Genomic DNA, 22,881 nt, shown 5'->3' with positions numbered 1-22,881 from the left:
AAATAATTTTGGTTCCTTTGAAACCGAATCTTGGATCGAATTTTTTGGTTTTGAGTACATAGACTTTGGTTCTGGTTATTTTAGTTTGGTTTTTGGTTTTTTGTTAAATTTTTTTAAGATTCATTAGTGGATTAGGCCATGATCTGGTAACGGATGGATGGCATGTTTGGTTCTATTATTCAGCTGGCCTCACCTTGCTCATAAGAGCAAGCCTCGTCTTAACAGGGCAGGCAAGCTAAAATGGCTCTTTGGAGAAAGCAAGCAAAAGCTTGCCAGCTCAAACCCTAGGACGCATTGGCTGAGAAACCAAATATGATTGTTTTTCTGTTTTCTAGCTAGGCAAGTAAGATGAACGAGGCTTGCTGAAGACCCAAAGACGCCATCAGATTCAGTGGCAAGTCACCCTTTCAACCCTCTATCTACCAACTACCATCCAAGCAGAATCCATCTGCTTAAAAAAACGGTACTGCTAGCGCCCGGACGTCCGGCATCAGCAGCCCGTCCGGACGCCAAGCTCTCCACCCGCACCTACAGAGAAAAAAAAATAAAACCATCCGCCCCCAACCAACTCAGCCCGCGCGGAGAATTTTTCTTCGTCCGCTCCTCGCATAAGGAGCCCGGATACAGGATCTGCTCCGTCTCTCACCTCACTGCCCTCTAGCACATCCGCCCACTGTCGTTCCCACAGAAAGTGACTCCCACCCCGCACCCACACAGAGAAGAACAGCGACCATCACGTGCATGGATCTCTCCGCCCCAAATTTGCCAACCTAACACCTCCGATCCAAGCACCAGGTCGCCACCATAGTCTGTCCTCTAGCTACAATATGAAAAAAGACTAGTGCAAACATCGAAGGACATCTAAAAATGCAACATAAAAGAAAAAATTGCTAAAACAAATGAAAATAGCTATTAAAACATCGGAAAGAATATCTAATGCAACAAACAAAAATATGAAAATGCAACATCAAAAAAAGTCTACTGCAACATTCAAAGCACATCTACTGCAACATCAAGGGAGAATCAGCTGCAACATTGAGAAAAAAGTTATTACAACATCTCAAACACTACTAATGCAACCATAACGCACGTTGCAACAAAAAATCTACTGCAACATCGGAAGAGAATCTGCTGCAACAATAAGAAAAAACTATTACAACATCTCAAACACTACTAATGCAACATCAAAAAAGCGCTTGTTGCAACAAAAATCTACTGCAATATCAAGGGAGAATCTACCGCAACAACAAAAAAAGCAAAATAAAACATCTCAAGAACTGCTCTGCAACATCAGAGAAACGCCTATTGCAACAACCAAAAAAGATACTGTTGCAACATTGCACATCATCTGTTGCAACATTAAAAATGAATCATTGCAGAACAACGACGAGATCTGACTCACCGAAACACTAGCTACCACCAAACCCTTAGATCCAGAAGGGAAAAAAGAGGAGGAGGTGCAAAAGGAGGAAGCAGATCTAGATACAGTGGGAGAAAGATGAGGGAGAGAGACCTCGGATCTAGATCCCTCTCTACCTACCTCGTCGGAGCCACGTCGTCGTCCTCGTCTCTAGATGCAAGCGCACGAGGATGAGAGAGCAGGGAGGAAGGGAAGGCACGTGGGCTCACCAGAAGTCGCCCGCCATGGCCCCCACTGTGACGGCCATGGATGTTGTGGAGAAAGGAGGGGTAGAGAGGCCTCAGATCTAGATCAGGAAGCTGCACGTGGAGGAAGAATGGCTGGATCTATGGAGGAGGAGGAGGAGGGAAGAAGGTTTGCTTGAGCCACCATGGAGTAAGGACAGCGACCACATGGAGTGGAGAGAGAGTCACGGCCATAGCTACGAAGAAGAAGCGGTCTGCAGTGGAGGTTGCGATGTGGAATAAGATATTGATGCGGTCTTTTTTTTCTTCTGTTATATAAGCGCGCGGCGGCATCCGGAGGGAACGGACGCACGCGTCCTATCATTACCGTAAAAAAATACATCAATCTCGCATCATAAGCCTCAAGGGCTATGCTATAATCGTTCTCTATGTAAACACACGTGGCACTTAAATTCATTAAGTTTTACCACCCTCCTTCATTATTCTCGGGGTCTTTGGGATCTTGACTGGTTGCGTCTATATTTACCCTCTTTCGCTAGCTGGTCGTCCAACTTTCCTACCTCTGTGTTGGTTGCATCATCCGCCCCTACCTTTCCTTAGTGACATTGACGTACTATATGGTTGCATCTATTAAGCTCTAGGTTTCTTTCCATTTACCAGCAGTTTGCCACTATGGTTTCCACTCGGTATGGTTATCCCATTTATGCTTTCTGTGCTGATTCTTCTTGTGAATATATTTCTAATGTGCATCAGCGTTACCTTGCTGACCAACGTACTCTTCCATAGTTCTCATGCCCCGGAGCTCATGCTTAGAATAGTGTTGCTAAGCGTAAACATCGCCATATTTTTGAAATAGCTCGAGCTCTTCTCATTTTTGTTGATCTCGCTCCTCACTTTTGGGCTGAGGTCATCTCTCTATGACTGTATTTGTTATTAATCAACAACCCTCATCTGCTCTTCAGGGCTCTACTCCCTACCAAATGTGAACTAGATATGCTGGCTTGCGGTTTAGATTCCATCTTCTTGAATTTATGCATGCTAATATAGAACTATAGTTGTCTCTTCCTTGACTTTAGTTGTAGTTTGGGTAATTGGACACACTTATAACTATATATGGACATAATCTTAAAGCGTAAAATTCTCTTGCCAAGTTTAGCATGTTATAGTAATTTGTTGCTTCCATAGCTATGAACCTTTCTCACAAATGCAATGCTTATATGATGCTTTCCTCTCTTGAAGTTATGCATATCTATGGTCATAAGGATGTTCCTCTCTCTTTTCGGATAAGGTGTGCTGATTAGAGTCTTGGAACGTTGAATATCACTCATTCTTTGCTCCATCAGACCGATTGAGGTACCTCATCATAGTTCTACCATCCATGTCGTGCCTTTGTTACCAATCCGCAGTACAGACTAGTTTACCTTGTATGACGCATTTGAATAAATTATTAGAAAAAAAAACAAATTTAAGTCCACGTGCGCTGAAAGATAAGATTTCTGGGTTTCGTCTTTTAGTCGACATGAACCTCATATTTGTCAATTTTGTATGATTTTTTCTAGTTTGAGTTTGTATCTCAAGTTTCAAAATATCTTAAATAACTGAAATATGTATTTTGAATTGGTTTCATATTTCCACTTAGTAGGTGGTTTCCACCACATATTTTGTTATTTTAGTGGCATATGCATATTGATACCCTTTTTTATATATAAGTTTGATCAAATTTAAAATAGTTTTATTTAGAATAACTCTAGAAATTGATTTAATTAGGGAACAGATGGTGCGCAATTGCAAGCGTGTTGCAGGGTGTTTTGTGACTTGTGAACTCGAGTCTTCTGAATATGGCAAAATTGCAGACATGACGAAATGGCGCATCCATATAGATGGGCCGCAGGTGAGAAGGAACGGGGAAGGCGTGCTTTGGAATCCAGCCCATAAACCTTTCACGTGCGACCCTAGCTTCCTGGCCTCCTGGGCTTGCTCTTCCTTTTCTTCTTTCAAATTCAAAGTCTTAGGATCTGTTTACTTCCGGAAGAAGTCCAGTCTCTCAATTTTCGCAAAAGTCTGTTTTTCATCTCTGAACTTCAAAACCGGGTAAAATACATCTCTCATTTTTTGAAATCATGCATACTACGTCTCTGACATGGTTATGAGTGGTTTTGAAGGCAGTTTTGTCTTTTTCATTTTTATTTATTTTGGCTGAATATTTGTAAAATTATAGTAAATCACATAAAATTCATAAAATAGTAAATCTAATTTTGTTGGACTCCAGATGAGTAGATCTACATAGTGAACATATAATATAGTATGCTTTAGTACAAAATTTTTATTGTAGCTTTAGAACTGTTTTTTCTATAATTAATTAGAATAATTCATAGCTATAGTTTGTATGGTCCGATTGCGGTGAATTTTTTATGTTAGACTAATTATTCTATGTTTAAACTATGGTAAAAAATTCATACTCATTAGATCATGTATAACTTAGTTATAGATTTATTATAATTTAACAAGCATAAACCTAAATAAATCTATAACTAAGTAATACATGATTCAATGAGTATAAATTTTTTACTATAACTCAAACATAGAATAATTAGCTCACCATATAAATTTCATCACAATTAGACCATAGAAAATGTAGCTATAATTAGTCTAATTAATTACAGAAAAACATAGATCTAAAGATGCATCAAAAAAATTTGTACTAGAACATACTATATTATATATTCAATGTGTAGATCTACTGATCTGAAGTCCAACAAAATTGAGTTTTCTATTTTATGATTTTTATGTGATTTATTGTGATTTTTCAAAAAAGTTCAGCCAAAATAAATAAAAAGAAAAAGGTAAAACCGCTTTCAAAACCAGGTCAAGGATGTAATGTGCACGGTTTAAAAGTTGAGGGATGTATTTTATCCGGTTTTAGAGTTTAGGGATGAAAATCAGACTTTCGCGAAAGTTGAGGGACCTATTTTCCCGTTTACTTCCCAAATAATGTAAAAACTTTACGGCCCAAATATTTTTACCATGAACTTTATAAATGCAAACTTTACAGGTTGGTATTAGATGCATGACAAAACTTTTAGTGTTTAGCAAACAAGTGCGAGAGCACACACGTCACCCAAGGAGAGTTTACACAGGCCTTGTTTAGTTCCAATTTTCTTTTACAAAATAGACACTGTAGCACTTTCGTTTACATTTGGCAAATATTATCCAATCATTAACTAATTATGCTTAAAAGTTTCATCTCGCAAATTATTTATTTCTTATATATATATTTAATGCTCCATGCATGTGCAGCAAGATTCGATGTGACGGGAAATCTAAAAAAGTTTATAAAACTTTTTAGAAACTAAACAAGGCCATAGTTTTGGGTCTCCAACAAACCATCTTTTTGCCATCTTTACAGGGGTGTTTAGTTCCAAAATGCAAAAAAGTAGTCCAAACCCTAATTTTTTTGGCATTTTAGGAGGAACTAAACATGCTCTTATTATGATTTTTTTTATTTTGTTTCCATGCATCCAAAATACAAAACTGTAGCGCATTTCTGGTGGCACCAAGATGAAACTTTGTCTACGTATGTTATGTCATATATAGGCTTACTATATGGATTTGGAAACACGTGACAGGGCTTGTTTGATTGGTGATCAAAACTTGCCACGTCTAACCTTTGGCAAATCATGGGTGCCAAGTAAAGTTTGTCGAGCAAAATTAAAGCCATATTTGTGGCAAAGTTTGACAAGAAAATAGATCTATGATGTGTGGGACAAGGTGCTAAGCAAATTTGGCACACTGTAGTTGTCGCAACAAACCAAACAACTGTCAGAAAAAAAGTATGACATAACTAACCTATAGCATGGTACGTTTTGGTCACAAACCAAACAGGTCCAGTGAAATTTGAAGCCCAGTGAAAGAGTAAAATCAGTGGAAAAAATATTTTGCAGACGACGAAGAAAACATCAAACGGTTCCACGTATTGGTAATAGCGATGTTTGTTCTTTTGTTACGGTCAATGAGGATTGAGGAAGGCAGATTCCGCACGTGAGATGTCATTTCGTTACTTGAGAGAATAGCAAGCTCAAGCTCAAGCACAAGCTCTCGCCTCTTGGGGTGACTTGTGTACATATACATGTCAATTACTAAAGAAGACGCTCGATTGGAGATACCAGCAAATGTTGTTTATATATATGCAAAACTTGAAAGCGTGAGCCATATTTTTCTTTTATCTTGCTACATAGCTAAACTTGCATGGAGCATTTTGAAAGAGTCATTTCGATGGAACTCTCACCCGGTTTAGTTTCGAGATGTGACTTCACGATAATAATTAGTAAACTCACCATCCCATAGAATTTTTGCATGTTTTTGTTTGCAAGCGATTATTAGTTGACCAACGACTTTAAATCGACGTCTAATTTATTAGTTCGAGACATTATTGTTGAACCGATCGAAGGTTACACGACCAACACCACCAATGTGTGTTGAATAAGTGGTGGTCAGGGTCTTGCTATACCCATTTTGACTAAAGAATAGAATGATAATTAATAACTAACGAGTGAGTTTAAAGTATGAGGAGACTATGCTGAACTTCAATCGTATATCCTTTGCATAAAGGTATAACCTTGCTACCGGTAATAGTTTTTTTTTTCTCCCTGCAATTACAATTCAGTTCTGACTATGCAAGATAATTCTAGTGTCTGTAATTAGGTTAGGGCAGTAGAGGTTGACCACAGTTAATGCTTTATGCAGGGAGTCATGGCCAAATAAAATGACAAGTATGTAAGAAACGGATGACACTAAGAAATGTGTGAATTGAGGCTCTAAGAAAATGTATCGTGATAGATCTTGGCCTATGGAAACTATCATTTCCCATTTGCGGTTCTAAGATACATACTAAGGCCTTTCCCATCTAAAAAATTTTTATTCATCCCATCGAATCTTTAGACACATGCATATAACATTAAATGTAGATAAAAAAATAAACTAATTACACAGTTTGGTTGAAAATCACGAGACGAATCTTTTAAGCCTAGTTAATCCATGATTAGCCTTAAGTGCTACAGTAACCCACATATGCTAATGGCATATTAATTATACTTAATAGATTTGTCTTGCAGTTTTCAGACGAGCTTTTTTTTATTAATTTCTAAAAATCCCTCCCGACATTCTTCCGACATATCCGATGTGACACTCAAAAATTTTTCATCTCCAATCTACACAGGTCCTAAGGCCTCATTTGGTTTCCTTCGCTAAAGTTTAACTCCCATCATATCGAATATTTGAACATATGCATAAAGTATTAAATATAGATTATTCACAAGACTAAAAAATACAGGTATAGAGTAATTTACAAGACAAATTTTTTAAACTTAGTTAGTCCATAATTAGACATTAATTACCAAATAAAACAAAAATATTATAGTGTCTATTAAATTTTAACACCTCCAACCAAACACTCTAAGTAGACCAACGATCATGCTACGATGCTAATTAAACATGTTTCTAGCAGAGAGCACACTAAGATATATTGTAAGTTTATATGAAACAATATCAACAACCATTGTCTATAAGTAGATTTATTGATACTTATTTTGACATTATAAATTTTTGGTTTTTTTTATATCTAATTAAATTTAAAACTGTTTACCTTCTCTTGTTGTTCCCAACAAATATAAGTCTTGTTAACATTTTTATTTGTATTTGATAAATATTGTCAAATCATAAACTAAATAGGATTCAAAGATTCGTCTCACAAATTACAGACAAACCGTGTAATTAGTTTTTGTTTTCGTCTATATTTAATACTTCATACATGTGCTGTAAGATTCAATGTGACAACAGGGCCGTCTCAAGAATTCCAAGGGCCCTTGGGCAAGCGAGCAACAAGGGCCTAGCAAACCAATCTTTTACGATCAACTTCCTCCATTCTAAATTATAAGTCATTCCAAGAATACTAGAGAGTCAAAGCATTTTCAAATTTGACCAAAATTATAGAGAGAAATACTAAGATTTATAATATAATGAAAATATAAATAAAGAAGAATCTAATGATACTTAATTGTTATTATTATAATAATCATCATTTTATCATATAAATTTGGTCAAACTTAAGATAGTTTGACTCTCCAGAATTTTTGGAATGACTTATAATTTAGGATGGAGGGAGTAATTGGCATGGCTCCGACTGCGGCATCAGCTTTAGGAGGATGATTTGTTTTCTGGTGAACACTAGAGGAGCTAGAGCCGTTTTTGAAACTGAATGATGGGCCATAATTTATGGCTTCTACCAAATGCTTCGGAAGAGGCGTCATTTCAAATAAGACCTTAATATGATAATTAAAGTATACAGTACTAGTAATAAAAAAATAACTTACAACATATATTAGAAGCGATTAGGAGTAGCTGAATATCATAATAGCAAGTGATGCATGTATGGATCTTTAAAATTTCATTTTATTGGTCAAATATATTACTATATAAGTATTATATACATACATAAATTTATGGGCTCCCTCCGTGGCATGGGCCTATGGCCATCGCACCGGCTGACCATACCCTGAGACAGCCGTGATGACAGAAAATTTTGAAAATTTTTAGATATTTTTTGAAAAAGCCATAGGTTTGTGTTGATAGAAAAAAGAACCCACCGTCACCGCCCCCACGTCACATCCCCACCGCCCACCCACCGGTTCGCAGGCCCCACGCCATACCCTGCCCCAACCCCAGCCACACGTGGCAGCCACCGCCCTTCTAGAAGCCGCCACGTCACCACGCGCACGCGTTCGCCCGACGCCACACCAGTCGCCCAGCCGCGGGAAACGGAAGCAGCTCCTTTCCTTCCCAACTAAGCAATTCATTTATCATAAAAAAAATAAAAATAAAAGTCATTCGAACCGTCAATGAACTGAATTCGCCGCGAGTTTCCTACCTATAAAACCACCCTCCCCGACTTTTCCTCATCACAATCAACCAAAATCAAAATCCCCCCGACACGAGAGAAGAAGAAAACCCAGAATCCCCCGACGAAGCGAAATCTCCCAAAATCCCTCCTCGATCCAGCGAGCCATGGCCGATTCCACCACCAACGACGCCCCGGTCGTCAACAGCCAGCCCACCACGGAGGTAAGCGGCGGCGCTCGTTCTCGATTCTATTCGATTTGGCCGGGTTCTGAGGGCGTGGAATCTCATGGCGCGGCTTGTCTGATTTGGTTTGGTCAGGAGGAGGTGACGGTGGAGAGGGCGGCGGCGGCGGCGGAGGAGGAGGAGGAGAGGCTGCGGTACCTCGAGTTCGTGCAGCAGGCGGCGGCGCAGGCGCTGGTGCTGGCGGCCGCGGCCTACGCGTACGCCAAGCAGGGCGCGGGGCCGCTCCGCCCCGGCGTTGACCATGTCGAGGGCACCGTCAAGGCTGTCGTCGGGCCGGTGTATGACCGCTTCCATGCCGTCCCGCTTGACCTCCTCAAGTTCATCGATCGCAAGGTAAGGAGGAGGGGGTCTCTTGTCTGATTTGTTCCTTTTTTTTTCTCTTTGAATGTTGAAATTGTGCTAGAAATTAGGCGATGAGTTCGATGAAATGGAATTTGCGGGTGTAGGTTTACAGGATGGAATTTCGTCATTTTTTTAGTTATAAATCTTGTCAATTTAGCCTTGTAGTTGAGGGTTTGGATTGTTTGTTCTATATGATGTTAATTGACCTAGCAAATTGGGGTTTTTTTGTAAGTCTTTGACAACTAAGACTAGCAAATTGGGGATTTTGCAAGGCAGAGGCAAGATTGATGAACCAAACAAAATGCATTTAGCCAATATTTGAGGCTTATTGCTTGTGGGTTATAAGCACTCACTTTTGGCTAGTTTTACCAAGAACTTTACTAAATTGGTGTAAACACTACTAGCACGCACATACACTCTGGACAAGTTTGTTGATGTAGTTGATTAATCAGCACGGTCCACTAACCTGATGTTTGAGGGACGTTTATCAGCTTGAATTTGCCTAACTATGTAGTGTTGTCACTTGTGCTAAGGATATTGGTCATTTTAGGTGATGTTTCAGGGACGTTTAACAGAATTTTCCTATCCGTGTAGAGTTGTCACTTGTGCAAGGATATTGATTATTTTTCATGCACTTCGTTTTAAGTCTGGATGTTTCGTTAGTTATATTATCCCTTGTATTATATTGTATACGCATATTGAAGTCACTGTTTTTCTCAATTACTTGCACTGTTTTGACATCCATTTTGTCTTGCTGAACAAAGATGAGATTGATTTGCACGTTGTCCCCTACTTGCAGGTTGGTGAGTCCGTTGAGGAGATAGACCGCCGCGTTCCTCCAGTGGTGAAGGAAGCCCCAACCCTTGCCCGCTCGGCTGCAAAGGAGGTTCGTGAGGCCGGCCTTGTGGGTACGGCCACAGGCCTTGCCAAGTCAGCCATTGCCCGCGCGGAGCCAAAGGCCAGGGAGCTCTACACCCGCTATGAGCCCGTGGCAGAGCGCCGTGCTGCGGAAGCCTGGGTGGCCCTGAACCGCCTTCCGCTGGTGCCTTCAGTCACCAGGGCTGTCCTCCCCACAGCCGCGCAGCTCTCAGCCAGGTACAATTCAGCGGTGCGTGATGGTGCCAAGCGCGGGAACACTGTGGCCACCTATCTCCCGCTTGTGCCCACTGAGCGGCTCGCCCGGGTGTTCCCGTACCCCATGGCTGATGTTGCCCCAGCACCAGAGATGCAGCCTATCCCCTCCCAGTAGAAGATGGAATGGAATGGAATGGAAACTACATAATCAATTATATCAAGTATGAACTCAGATGTGGTGTAGCAAGTATTACTGTGTAATGTCTTTATGTTTCCTATGGTGAACTGGAGCTCTCATGCGTGGTTTAGTGTGGTGGCATTGCTGCTTGTTACAACTTGCAATGAGCCTACACAAGTTTATCTTTGTTCTATGGATAATGATGTGTAAATTAATGGGTATCTATTAGAATTATATATCAATGTTGATGTTTCTGCTTTGTCATCTGTTTTTAGATCTGGCTCTTACATTGGGGGTGTACTTGGTTCGTTGTGTTTCTACAATTTGAGTACCCAATGGCCAATTTGTATTTGCTTGGCTGTTGGTGTGTAGCCCAGGATTGACCGAGACTGACCAAATGAAGAGCTTTGTTTGGTTGGATTCTGGTTCCAAACCTGCCTAGCAAAAACCATGTCAAGCTGAATTCATGGTAAGCCAAAATAAGACTGACCAAAATGAGGGCAAAAAATGAAGGCATGTATTTGGTTTAGTGCCAAAATATGATAGCCAATATCCTTTTCCCTTTTGTGAGTTTTAAAAAGTTTCTGGAAACTTACTGTGGTTTTGGCCTTAAAAATTGGCGTACCAGTTTTTTTGGTACTAAACTAATGATAGCCAAAATTTCTAGGTATGCTCTGAGTTTGACTTGGCAAATTGGATCCTAACCAAGCTTTGCCACTGTATAATTGAATTGTTTGATAGCCAAAATTTCTAGGCATGCTCTGATTTTGGCTTGGCAAATTTTGGAACTCAACCAAGCAGACCAAAATGTTGAAGTTTTCGCCACTGTATAATTGAATTGTGGACATTCGCATTCACATGGAACTATGGAAGTTTCTTATTAGACTGAACATTCTGATTAGAAGAGCACGTCTGTAATCCAACGCCAGAAGGACGGAGATTCAGGCTTTGCGCTAGATCTAAAGTCTAAACACAGAATGTACACTTGGAAGAACAACCATAGAACTCATAATAATAGAACAGATCAATCTTATTATGTGGAGATCATAGTCCTAGCTGAAGAATCTGTACGGGATCAAATGTTCTCATTTAGCAGACTTTGTACCGTAGCAATGATTTTCAACAGAAGATGGCATTGATTTCGTGGCAAATAAAAGGAATATGGCGAGAAATCGTCTGGCTGAAGCATGAGTAACAATAATATAAAACATATAAAATCAGCATAACTAAGTTCTATGAAGTGTAAATAAATAAATTAGAATGCAGTGGAGAGGAAAAAGTCTTATTGTCCAAGATGGTTGTTGGTGCTTGTAGCTAGTAATTCTGCTCTGTCGTCGCTACAACCCATGACAGCCACAGCCTGGGATGGTTGGTATTGCAACTGACTGCACTCTTAACAGCATCCCATGCGGGGTGCTCAGGCTCATACTCTGCATTTATAAAGTAACCAAGGTCACATCTTACTATAGCAAGGCAATGGAGATGCTGGATACCGAAATCAAATTCTCCATTGGTAAGGGACCCGGTTTTATCTCTGCTGAACTCGAGATTGAGTTCTTGTAGCTTCGGCATGGCCCCAGCTTCGAACAACAACCCAAACCCACAGTTAATAGAACCGACTTGGAACATTCTCAAGCTAGGGAATCCATGCGCGCCACTGATCTTAACCCGTTGTGTTTCTTGACAGGATAATCTGTCTGCCACTTCAATCATTACCCAGAGACGGAGGCTGGACAAAGCGTTTAAGGTCCCAAGCAATCCAACATCTGCAGGCCCAAGTCGGTCAACATTGAGTCCCAAATGTTGGAGGTTGTCAAGTGAGCTGATCCATCTGGGGACCCTAGGGAGCTGAATACCCAATATTTCAAGTAGTTTGAGGCTGACAGGGGTGGGGTTCCATGGCTCCATCACGAAGTTTATGGACTCTTCGTTGGTTCCAATAGTCAAAGAATTTAGGCTTCCCGTAGCAAGTGTACACAGAGATGAGGCCAAATCTTTGGTAAACACATCTGTCCACACCCTCAGTGTTCTTAGATTTGTTAGCTGACAGAGCTCCTGCGTGAAGTTAGGTATCTGACTCCAGACTGTGATGTCTTCCAACCTCTGCAAGGCTTGCATGTTCCTGAATCCATCTGGCAAATGCACACCAGAACTAGACAAAAGATTGACCAACCGTGCAAGGTGAACAATACTGGATGGCAGCTTCTTTATATGAGTAACTCTTAAATCCAGTGTTTGTAAATGCTGCAGCTCTCCAATTTCTTCAGGAAGCTCATTTATCCATGTTCGGTGAAAGCTCAAGTACCTCAGTGCAAATAACCCGCCTAGATGTGCCAGATGATGGTCTTGTAGTCCTTCACAGTCTTCTAAATCCAAAACACGCAAATGCTTGAACTTCTGCAGAGAAGGGAGGCTATCAAGACTGCCTGGAAACACTGAAACTGCACGGGCATGAGAATATATCATATTCTCCCATAAGCCTACTGAACCATCACCAACTTCATTCCTGTCCTGGAGAGAGAGACGCCGAATCTTCCTTCGTGGATCATTTGTTATGTTTGGAAAACCAAACAGAGTAATAAAGTTTTCTTCCATAGCTTTGGACACAATGAACTCAAGAATTGTGTCATGGACTCGACAAGAGATCAATGTACCTGATCTTTTTGAAGTCCTTGGCTGAATCAAGCTTTTGTTTATGAGCTCATTGAAACGCCTCTCTCCTACCTCATATTGGGTGAAGCCATTCTCTTCATGAATGAATCCCTCGGCAATCCATCTAAGTATCAATCGCTCCTTTCGAATCTCGTAATCTTCTCGGAAAATACTAAGATACAGAAGACAACTTTGTAGGTGAGGTGGAAGGTAAAAGTAACTCAGTGACAATATATGCATCATTTTATTGACATCTGATTGCCTTTCAAGTGCATAACCAAACGAACTTTGAACTTTGTTCCATTCATCAAATGTTGGTGCTTTGCCTGCCAATAAACCAGCAATTGCTATGATTGCCAAAGGCAAACCACCGCATTTCTTCAAGAGGTCATCAGAAACTTCAGCAAGGTGTGACGGGCATGCTTCTTCAGAACCAAATATTCTCTTCAAGAATAATCTTCTCGAGTTCACGGTGTTAAGAGGGCGTAATGTATATGTGTGACCCCAATGCGAATTGCTGCAAGATTCAGCAACTTCATTTATACGTGTGGTTGTGATGATTCTGCTGCCACAACTATTTTTTATAAAAGCATACTTAATGGTTTCCCATGATTTTGAATCCCATAAATCATCCACAACAATGAAGTACCTGTCAATAATTACAATTAATAAAAACCAATAACGGAACATGGAGTTTTTGGTGACATAATCTTGAATTCGTGGTGCAAAGTGAATGTTTAGTTACGACCTGGGTTTTCTTCAGTACTGGTACAAATATGTAGCAAAAGTTCAGTTATATACTTCTGCATCAATGTATTATTGCTGTATAGGAGATAATGCTTCTATTGGTAACATATCTTATCTTACTATAACTGGAGACACATTTTATAGTCTTTGTGTTCATCATCACAAAGTGTATTACAAAGACAAATCAATCCTCACTTTTTCTTTATAAAAAAGCAGAATATATAACTCTTGCCTTTAGATTCTAATCATCATAGACAATGATAACCATTTTATCTAATCTGTATATAAATTACCCATCTTTACCCTATAGAAAAATTAACCAAGAGTACATTGATATCCGTTGCCAAAATACTACCATCCTACTGTTGTACCTAAAGTGCCATTAATTCGTGTTTCAAAATTACTGATGTTATCATTATGAAAGAAACCCCAATATAACCCTAGTTTCCACTTCAAAATTATCTATTTTTGCTATTAATGCTATCATTAATGTAATCATATACCGAACATATGACTAGGCGGATGATTAGTTTGCTCACATACCTCTTATCTTGAAGGAAATTAGAGATTTTTTTGACAAGATGTTGTATATCCCCAGCTTCTGTGTTAGTGTACTCTTCCCCGCTAACGTCACTGAGAATAGTTCTCAAGACTTTCATCATGTCAGGATTTCGCGACACTGTTACAAAGGCGTGACAATCAAATTCATTATGAAGTGACTGGAACACTTGGTTGGCAAGTGTTGTCTTGCCTAGTCCACCAAATCCAACAACGGAGACCACCTTCACCTGATGTTGAGACGAAGATCCATCTTTTGTCAACAAGCTGATCAACTCATTCTTAGGCTCATCGATGCCCACAAGCTCTGATGCTTTCTGAAAGATAACAAGAGCTCGACTGTCAACCACCTCATTGGGGTCCCTGCAGGGTCTCTCGACACCAGTCCTGTATCTCTGGTTCCTGTCTCCCACCTCCTTGATTCGTGTCTTGAAATCATGTACCACCGAGATGATATGATAACTAAGAGGTGAGACCTCCGCCTCCGCCGCCGCCGCCGCCCCTGCCCCCCTTGCCTGAGGTAATCTCCGTCGGCCCGCCCTCTACTCCTCGCGCGCTCCTCTCCTCCTTTCTCCCCCCTGCCCGTAGTGGTCCAGGGCGGCTGCGTGCGTGCTGAGAGCAGATCTGGTTTGCGCCGTCGCCGCCATGGAGGAATCCTCCCCCGCGCGTTCGCTCGACCCGGCGGTGCTTGCGGCGCTCGATGCAGGGTCCCCCAACCAGCTCCTTGCTGCCATTGGGTGCGGGCCCTCCGACATCGCCGACTCCTCGCGCCGCCGGGAGCGGGCTCGAATCGCGGAGGGTGACGCAGATATACCGCCGCCAGCTGGGCTCCTCGCCGACTCTACTGGCCTCCTCCACGAGCACCTCGCCCGCGGTCCTGAGGGTCGTGTTGCCCTCAGTGACTCGGAGGCGTCCTCGGATTCGGAGCTTGAGCCCCACGAGCCTACCAGCCTGCCGGTGGAGAAAGGGGAGGGGGCGCAGACGCAGGGTCCGCGTCGGAAGCGCCGCCGCGCCATACATCATCGCCGCCGCAAGAGGACTGCGGGCCTCTTGGCTGACGCTCGCTACTCGCCCCCGCCTTATGGGGAGCTTGAGCATGCGGCTGCGTCGCCAGATGCCCGTCGTTCCCCCCCGGCGGCGCACCCGGCTCGTCAGCGCGGGGCCCAGGATGCGGAGGGCTTCTTCCAGGTGCAAAGCAGGCGCTTCGGGAGGATGCGCTCTCCGCGTCGGCGCTCTCCGCCTCGCCGTTCTCCGCCGCGCTCACCGTCGTTCCTCCCTCCAGAGCTCGAGGGCGCATGCTACCGCTGTCTGCGCTTCGGACATGTTCGTGCCCGCTGCTTCTACCCGGCGCGCTGCTACCGCTGCTGGGCTGAAGGGCACCATGCCGCGGAGTGCCCCGATCGCCGTCGAGACTTCCGCAAGCGTGGGCGATCCCCGCTTTCAGAGGGGGAGCGTCGGGCTGCTGCGCGGCATCGCTTCCGACCGCGACACTCGCCGAGGCGCCTGGGTCCGCGGAGACCGTCTCTGGCCGCGACGTTTCCACCGGCAACAGCTCCGTCCACGTGCCCCATCAGTGCCGCCGCTCTCCTACGCCTGAATACCCTCCGCCCGGCAGGGGTCGTCCGCGCAGGGACGCCGCCGTGGAGCCGGTGCCCGCTCCTCTTCTCAGCCATGATGCCTCCTGGGTCGAGCGCTCCTCTGGCCGGTCGCCTCGCGCCGCCGCTGACGCCACTCCCCGTGCGAGGCGCGCTGAAACGGAAGTGGGTCCCTCCAACCCGCCGCCTCGTGAAGCTTCGCGTCGTGCCCCCGGCCAGGTTGAGCGCTCCTACGCTCAGGCACGAAGCCAGCGGTAGGGCTAGGGGGGCTCCAGCCCCCCCTACCGCTGCTGGCCTAGTGAAATTTCTAGTGTTTTTCTTTTAATTTTAGACATGAATTTATAAAGTAGGGTTGGCTGAGAACTTTATTTTTTAGATATATTTTGTGAATTTTATTATTAGTCTATATTTTTAATCTAAGACTACTTTAAACTAATATATTTTTTTATTACGAGGGATAATAGTAGAGCTAGGTCGATGTAGAATTTTTGTTCAGCCCTCCCTAAATTTTTTTCTGGCTTCGTCCCTGCCTACGCTAATGGAGTGCTCCGTGGCGCTGCTGGGCACGATGCCGCCTCCCTTGTGGTGGTGCCCCGGACTGCTGCAATTCAAGCTGCCGAGGACGCTCTTGAGCTAGCTCTGGTGGCCATGGTCGTGGGTGCCCGACCGTTCATCCGCGCAGCGGCCATCTATGAGGCACTTCGCAACCGCTTCAACATTCTCCGCGACGACGTCGACATCCGTGCTCACGAGCCGGACGACTTCATCGTCCGATTCCGGCGCAGAGAGGACCGGGATCGCGTGCTGGCCTCGACGGGCTGGGGGCCGCTCATCCCCCTGCGTTGGAGGCCGTGGTCCCGTCAAGCCTGCGGCGTGCTTGCGGAATTCAGTCTCAGAGTAGTTGTGGCTCTCCGTGGTTTGCCTGCGCATGCCAGGAACGTTGCAGTAGCCCAATTACGTCTGGGCACCTGCTGTTGCGAGGTTCAAGTCAGCAATGTCCGTGACCGACCGATTGACGACGACCGAGAGTTTTTCGTTCAGGCTTGGTGCAAGGACCCATCTCTCATTCTCCCGGTGGACTCCATCTTCATTCCCGAGCCGTTGCTGCCTGGAGGCCCAGACACCGGCGTGCGACGGGGGCTGCGGTACCAGGTCTTCGCTCGCGTTGTGGAGCTGCAGGGCCTGCGCCCTCCCCCTGGACCCCCCGATAACGTTGATGATGATGATGATGCAGACGAAGGTGATGGCTTCGGAGGAGACGCGGATCATGGCTTCGACTATGACTACGACCCAACCCCGCGGCGCGACTCCGACGACGACTCGGTTGACTCTGACCCCCGCCACAGGAACTCGCACCCCTCCTATGCGTTCAGGCAGGAGGACTCTGGTCCCGAGCAACGGGCAGTCCTGGTGGGGGAGCTGCTCTGTCCGGTGCGCGAACGCGCGTTGTCTCTGTCGGGTTCTCCCCGGATGCGCCTAGCGCCCAGTTCGCCTCCTGCAACGCCCCCGAGAAGCATCTCTCTGAAGTCGCCGTCCGGTTCACGGCCATCCGCTTCGGCGCCAGCGAGCTCGCTGTCCTGCCGCCGGGCGCTGTTATTCGACGTCACCCCGACACAGGTTCTGCTCAGGGAGAGCAGCACCATCGCGCCAGGACTCGTTGGCCGCTTCATCAACATAGCCCCGCGTCTTTCGTCGACTGGTGGCCTAGCGTCTGCGTCTAGGCGGAGCAGGCTTCTCGTGCTCTGGAAGCTCAGCCACTCGCTCCACCTCAGTCATGCTCTGACTGGTGGTCGAAGCTTGTAGGGGCAGAGCTGCTCCAGTCGGGCGCTTCGGACGTCAGCACAGTCGAGCATGCCAGCAAGCCCTCTGTTCTGCCATGCTCTGACTCGCCCGCTCCAGGGCCCCAACAGTATGTCAATGCGGCCTCCATGCCATCCGCCCCGCCTTGCTCTGGCTTGCCAGTGCCTGGGCCGGAGGCACCTCCTGCTAAAGGCGAGCCAACAGCGGAGTCCGTTGCAGACTTCATTGGCAACATGCTCCTGCCTCTTGAGGAAGCTGTGCTGCAGGAGCGGCCACGCCTTCGCCGATCCAAGGTGCTGCAGGACGAGTGGCAATCGCGCCGGAGCGAGCGTCTCGCCGCCAAGTCCGCGTTGCGTGACCCACATCCAGAGAAGCAAGCACAGCGGGTGCTCCTGGGGAAATGGGAAGGGCGTTCGGACCCTGCAACTCCCGATCCCTCCATCGCTCTTCGCTTACAGGAAACCTTCCATGATGCCATATCCTCGGAACGCCGGGAGGACATGAGGCGCCTCTTCCCCATGCTTGCTGGCGGGGTGGCTCCGCCGACCACGGGTCGCGTCTGAGCCCCGCGAGAGTATGCCCTGTGGCTTCGTCACTAATGTGCGACAATCACTTACTGCTGTGGAATGCGCGTGGACTCAATAGCCGGGCGCGGCGGAGTGTGCTTCGTAATATTGTAGAACTTCAGCGGGCGTCCATAGTGTGCGTCCAGGAAACAAAACTGTCAAACATCTCAGCATCCATTAACACGGAACTTACTGGGTCTTGCTATGACTTTGGCTTTCTGCCGGCATCTGGTGTGGCAGGTGATGCGTCCATCTCTTGGCGAGTGGACCAATGGGATGTCTCGGCTTCAGTCCGACGTCGCTACTCTATCACCATTGAGATTCGATCGCTTGCGTCCCAACAACCGTGGTGGCTGTCTAACGTCTATGGTCCAAGCTCAAATTCGACACCCGAAAAGACAGCCTTCCTGCAGGAGCTCAGGGACATTCGTGCGGCTTGCGCTGGGCCGTGGCTCGTGTGTGGTGACTTCAACCTGATTTACCAAGCGGCGGACAAGAATCACGGTCGACTACACCGCGGGCACATGCGTGCTTTTAGGGACGCGATCGACGTGTTGCAGCTCCAGGAGCTCCACCTCTCCGGTCGCCTGTACACGTGGTCAAATGGGAGAGACAGCCCCACCCTTGAACGCATCGACCGAGCCTTCGCTTCCGTCGAGTGGCTGCAGCTATACCCCTTTCACCACCTGCGGAGTCTCGCTTCGGACTGCTCGGACCACTCTCCGTTGTTACTCGTGTTGAAACTCCCACCCCTGGGCGGTTCCACGGTTCCGCTTTGAGCAGTTCTGGACGCGCGTTCCTGGCTTCCTCGACACGGTGCAATCGGCTTGGGGGCAGCCAAACCCAAACATTGACGCCTGCAAAAATCTCGACATCAAGCTGCGTGGTCTTGCCCGCTCCCTTCGCAGCTGGTCCGCTTCCAGGGTCGGCAACGTCACAGCCCAGCTCGCCTACGCGCGGGTCATCATCCACGCGCTCGACGTCGCCCAGGAATCTAGGCAGTTGTCTGCCGGGGAGCTGGAGCTTCACCGAGAGCTCAAGGCGCATGTCCTTGGCCTAGCCTCTCTGGCAAGGACCATGGCTCGGCAGCGAGCACGCACCCGGCACCTCCGCGACGGTGACGCATGCACCAGATACTTTCATTTGCAAGCGTGTCACCGCCGACGGAAGAACTATATGCTAGCGATACAGCACGAGGGCCAGACGTTCACTGAGGATGAAGTCAAGGCGGGCGCCGTGTACAACTACTACAACAGCATCCTCGGCACGCCATTTTCGCGCACTCACAGGATCAACCTCGCTCTGCTCCCCTTGACGCGGCTGGACCTTTCCGTGCTAGAGGTGCCGTTCATGCTGGGCGAGGTGGCGCGCGCGGTCATGGAGTCCCCGTCCGACAGAGCCCCCGGCCCGGATGGGTTCGGTGCGGGCTTCGTCAAGGCGGTGTGGGCTGTGGTGGCCGCGGATGTCATGCGTGCTTTCTCGGCGTTCTGGGACATGGACTTCCGCAATTTCAATTGTCTAAATGAAGCTCTCATGGTCCTGTTGCATAAAACCCAGAACCCGGAGACGCTTCGCGATTACCGGCCGATCAGTCTAATCCACACAATTGGCAAACTCTTCGCTAAGACCCTCGCTATGCGCCTTCAGCCTTTTATGTGCGAGCTCATCAGCATCAACCAAACAGCCTTCATTAGGGGAAGACGCATCCACGAAAACTTCAGGACGGTACAGCTTGCTTGTCGATGGCTGCACGGCCGCAAAATTCCCATGATTTTGCTAAAAGTGGACCTAGCGAAAGCGTTCGATACGGTCTGCTGGCCTTTCCTGCTGGAGGTCTTGGAGCACAGGGGCTTCCCTAGGCGGTGGCGCGACTGGATCTCTTACATTCTCTCCACGGCCTCGACCAAGGTTCTGATCAATGGTCGGCCGGGACATCGTATCTACCATGCGAGGGGGCTTCGCCAGGGGGACCCGCTGTCTCCATACCTGTTCATCATCGTCATGGAGGTCCTCAATGCCCTTCTCATTGAAGCGGACAGGCGGGGTCAGCTTCACCCTCTGCCTGGTAATGTGATCAGGTTCCGAACGTCAATTTACGCGGACGACCTTGTCATCTTCATCGCCCCGCACCAGCTGGATTTCTCCTGCGTCCGGCAGATTCTTCAGCTTTTCGCGGGGGCGTCTGGACTCTCCACCAACTTTGACAAGTGCTCCATCACGCCCATCCGTTGCTCGGGCGAGCAAGTTCAGGAGGTGCTTCAAGTGTTCCCCTGCCGCCTTCAGAGCTTCCCTTTGAAATACTTGGGAGCGCCGCTTTCAATCACACGGCTGTCAAGAGACAGCGAGCAAGCTCTGCTTGACTCCGTTGCTGCCAAAATCCCAGGATGGAAGGGCGACCTGCTCACTCTGGCCGGCCGGACCGTCCTTGCCCAAACCACCCTGTCAGCGATTCCCGTACATGTCTCCATCACTTGCGCTCTCTCTCCATGGGCTATTTCGGAGATCGACAGACGGCGTCGTGCGTTCATATGGGCAGGTTCGGACAAGGTGTCCGGTGGTCGTTGCCGTGTTGCTTGGCCGGTGGTATGTTCCCCGCGCGAGGTTGGTGGCCTTGGACTCCCTGATCTCAGGTTACTGGGATTTGCGTTGAGGCTAAGATGGGAGTGGCTCCGACGCTCAGACGTCCATGCACCTTGGGCCCTCCTCCCGTATCGTACAGAGAAGAGCGTTGAGGCTATGTTCAATGCCTCAGTCACTGTGCAGGTCGGTGACGGCGAGCGGGCCTTATTTTGGACTGACTCTTGGCTCCCGGATGGACCGCTTGCGAGATTGGCACCACGACTTTTTCACAGGGTCAGCGTGCGCAACCGGAGGCGCACTGTGCGCGCAGCGATGGATGGTGAGCGATGGGTGCGGGACATTTCTGGTGCCAGGACTCAGCAGATCATGCTGGAGATTGTACAGGTGGACGATAGGCTGCATGCGGTGACCCTCACGCCGGGCGTTGCCGACAAGTTCACTTGGAAATGGACCTCTGATGGGCAGTACTCCAGCTCTTCCGCATACCGCGCCTTCTTTGTGGGCTCGACCTCACTTCTGGGTGCCAGGGAGCTGTGGCAGACCAAGGCGCCGCCCAAAGTCAAGTTCTTCTTCTGGCTGGCTCTCCATGGACGGCTCTGGACAGCAGCTAGAAGGGCGCGCCATGGCCTCCAGCAGTCGGCGGTATGTTCGCTTTGTGGTCAGCAGGATGAGACTTCCGACCATCTTCTCCTTGCCTGCGTCTACAGTAGAGAGGTTTGGTTCCGCCTCCTGAGCATCGCGAACCTTCAGCAACACGCCCCGGGTACGGACGACATTCTCGTGGATTGGTGGCTACAGACTAGGAGTATCATTCATACTGATGTGCGCAAGCTCTTTGACTCCATTGTTCTTTTGGTCACCTGGGAAATCTGGAAGGAGCGCAACAGGAGGACGTTCGACGGCGCCCACCGCTCCTGCTCCTTGCTTCTTACGCGCATCCAGGAGGAGATGGAGTCGTGGGTGGCAGCGGGATTCCGGCTCCTCTCGCCGCTCGTTCACCTGTTCTCCTAGAGTGTCCCGCCCCACCCCTCTCTCTCTTTGTGCGGATTAGTTCTCTCATTAGTATATCGGTTTAGCTCCACCGTTAAAGCCGGTGCTTTGTGTTAGTGTGTTCGGCCGTCATCCCATGGCATCTCGCCATGGTTCTTTACGTGCTTGTACTCAGACTCCACTTTTCCCTTAAAGCAACACGTGCCAATGCACGCTTTCGAAAAAAAAAATCATGTACCACCTTGGAGATCCGATGGTGTGCCTTCATCATGTCTAACAACCTCTTACACTTCTTTATTAGGCTCAGGCCCTTTGCCTTAGCAGAATTGTCATCATTATTAATATGAATCATAAAGTCATCAAGGCTATCCTCAATGTCATAGGACACCTCCCGCACCTCAGTCATCCATATCTTTTCTTTGTCAGTAAGATTCTCCTCCTTTGACATCTCCACGAGGAAGGCATGGATGCAATTAAGCTCCTCAGAGAGAGGGTCGATCTCCTTGCACACATCTTTCATGTTCTTGAACTCGTCACCAAGGAAAGCTGCCAGCTTCACGGTAACGGCCTTCAATGCTCCCGTTGCTGCGCTCACCAGAAACCCTTCCATTTGCTTGAACTTTCTCCGTCCCTCCCTACCTCGGTGATGCCTAGCAAGGTTGTCAAGATAGATGATCAATATCATGGAATCGTTCGATACACTAGGTTCATTTCATATCGAAGCTGAACAGCACAGGATCTCTTGTTAAGACCTAAATTAGGACCACGGACAAGTATTTTGCTAACACCGACGAGTTGGTGCTGAATATCTGAAGGTAGCACATAGCAGATTGTCTGGTGAAAGGAGGAATAAGAAGCAGGCGCGAATGCTGATATATGCACAATTCTATACATATGGAAATAATAAAGGGTAAAGTAAAATTTGCCTCTAAGGCACATGCCCTTACAACGTGAACCACAGGATTCGCTCTGAGATTCGTGCCCAGTAGATCTCTCTCCTACTGGACACAAATCAAATCTCAAGTACGAATCCTGTGATCCACGTTGCGAGGATATG

At 46.8% G+C, this 22,881-nt stretch overlaps 3 protein-coding genes across 3 annotated transcripts; 1 reads left to right on the top strand and 2 right to left on the bottom strand.

The window, feature by feature from the left end:
- Positions 8,479-10,600, top strand: LOC8075987 (REF/SRPP-like protein OsI_017815). The gene is made up of 3 exons (XM_002440565.2): positions 8,479-8,721; positions 8,818-9,075; positions 9,884-10,600. The coding sequence occupies exons 1-3, from the start codon at positions 8,665-8,667 to the stop codon at positions 10,331-10,333; spliced, it is 765 nt and encodes a 254-aa protein (XP_002440610.1). The 5' UTR covers positions 8,479-8,664; the 3' UTR covers positions 10,334-10,600.
- On the bottom strand, positions 11,603-14,817 carry LOC8069510 (putative disease resistance RPP13-like protein 2; the record flags this gene model as incomplete). Its single annotated transcript, XM_002439249.2, has 2 exons — positions 11,603-13,637; positions 14,279-14,817. Coding segments are annotated over 2 exons (2,526 nt in total), but the record flags the coding sequence as incomplete, so codon positions are not given.
- Positions 21,982-22,665, bottom strand: LOC110430255 (putative disease resistance RPP13-like protein 3). The gene has a single exon (XM_021447592.1). The coding sequence runs from the start codon at positions 22,507-22,509 to the stop codon at positions 21,982-21,984; it is 528 nt and encodes a 175-aa protein (XP_021303267.1). The 5' UTR covers positions 22,510-22,665.

The sequence above is a fragment of the Sorghum bicolor genome, chromosome 9 (genome assembly GCF_000003195.3).
Source record: "Sorghum bicolor cultivar BTx623 chromosome 9, Sorghum_bicolor_NCBIv3, whole genome shotgun sequence".
In the NCBI taxonomy this organism is placed as follows: Eukaryota; Viridiplantae; Streptophyta; class Magnoliopsida; order Poales; family Poaceae; genus Sorghum; species Sorghum bicolor.
This window is presented reverse-complemented; position numbering and strand designations above follow the sequence as displayed.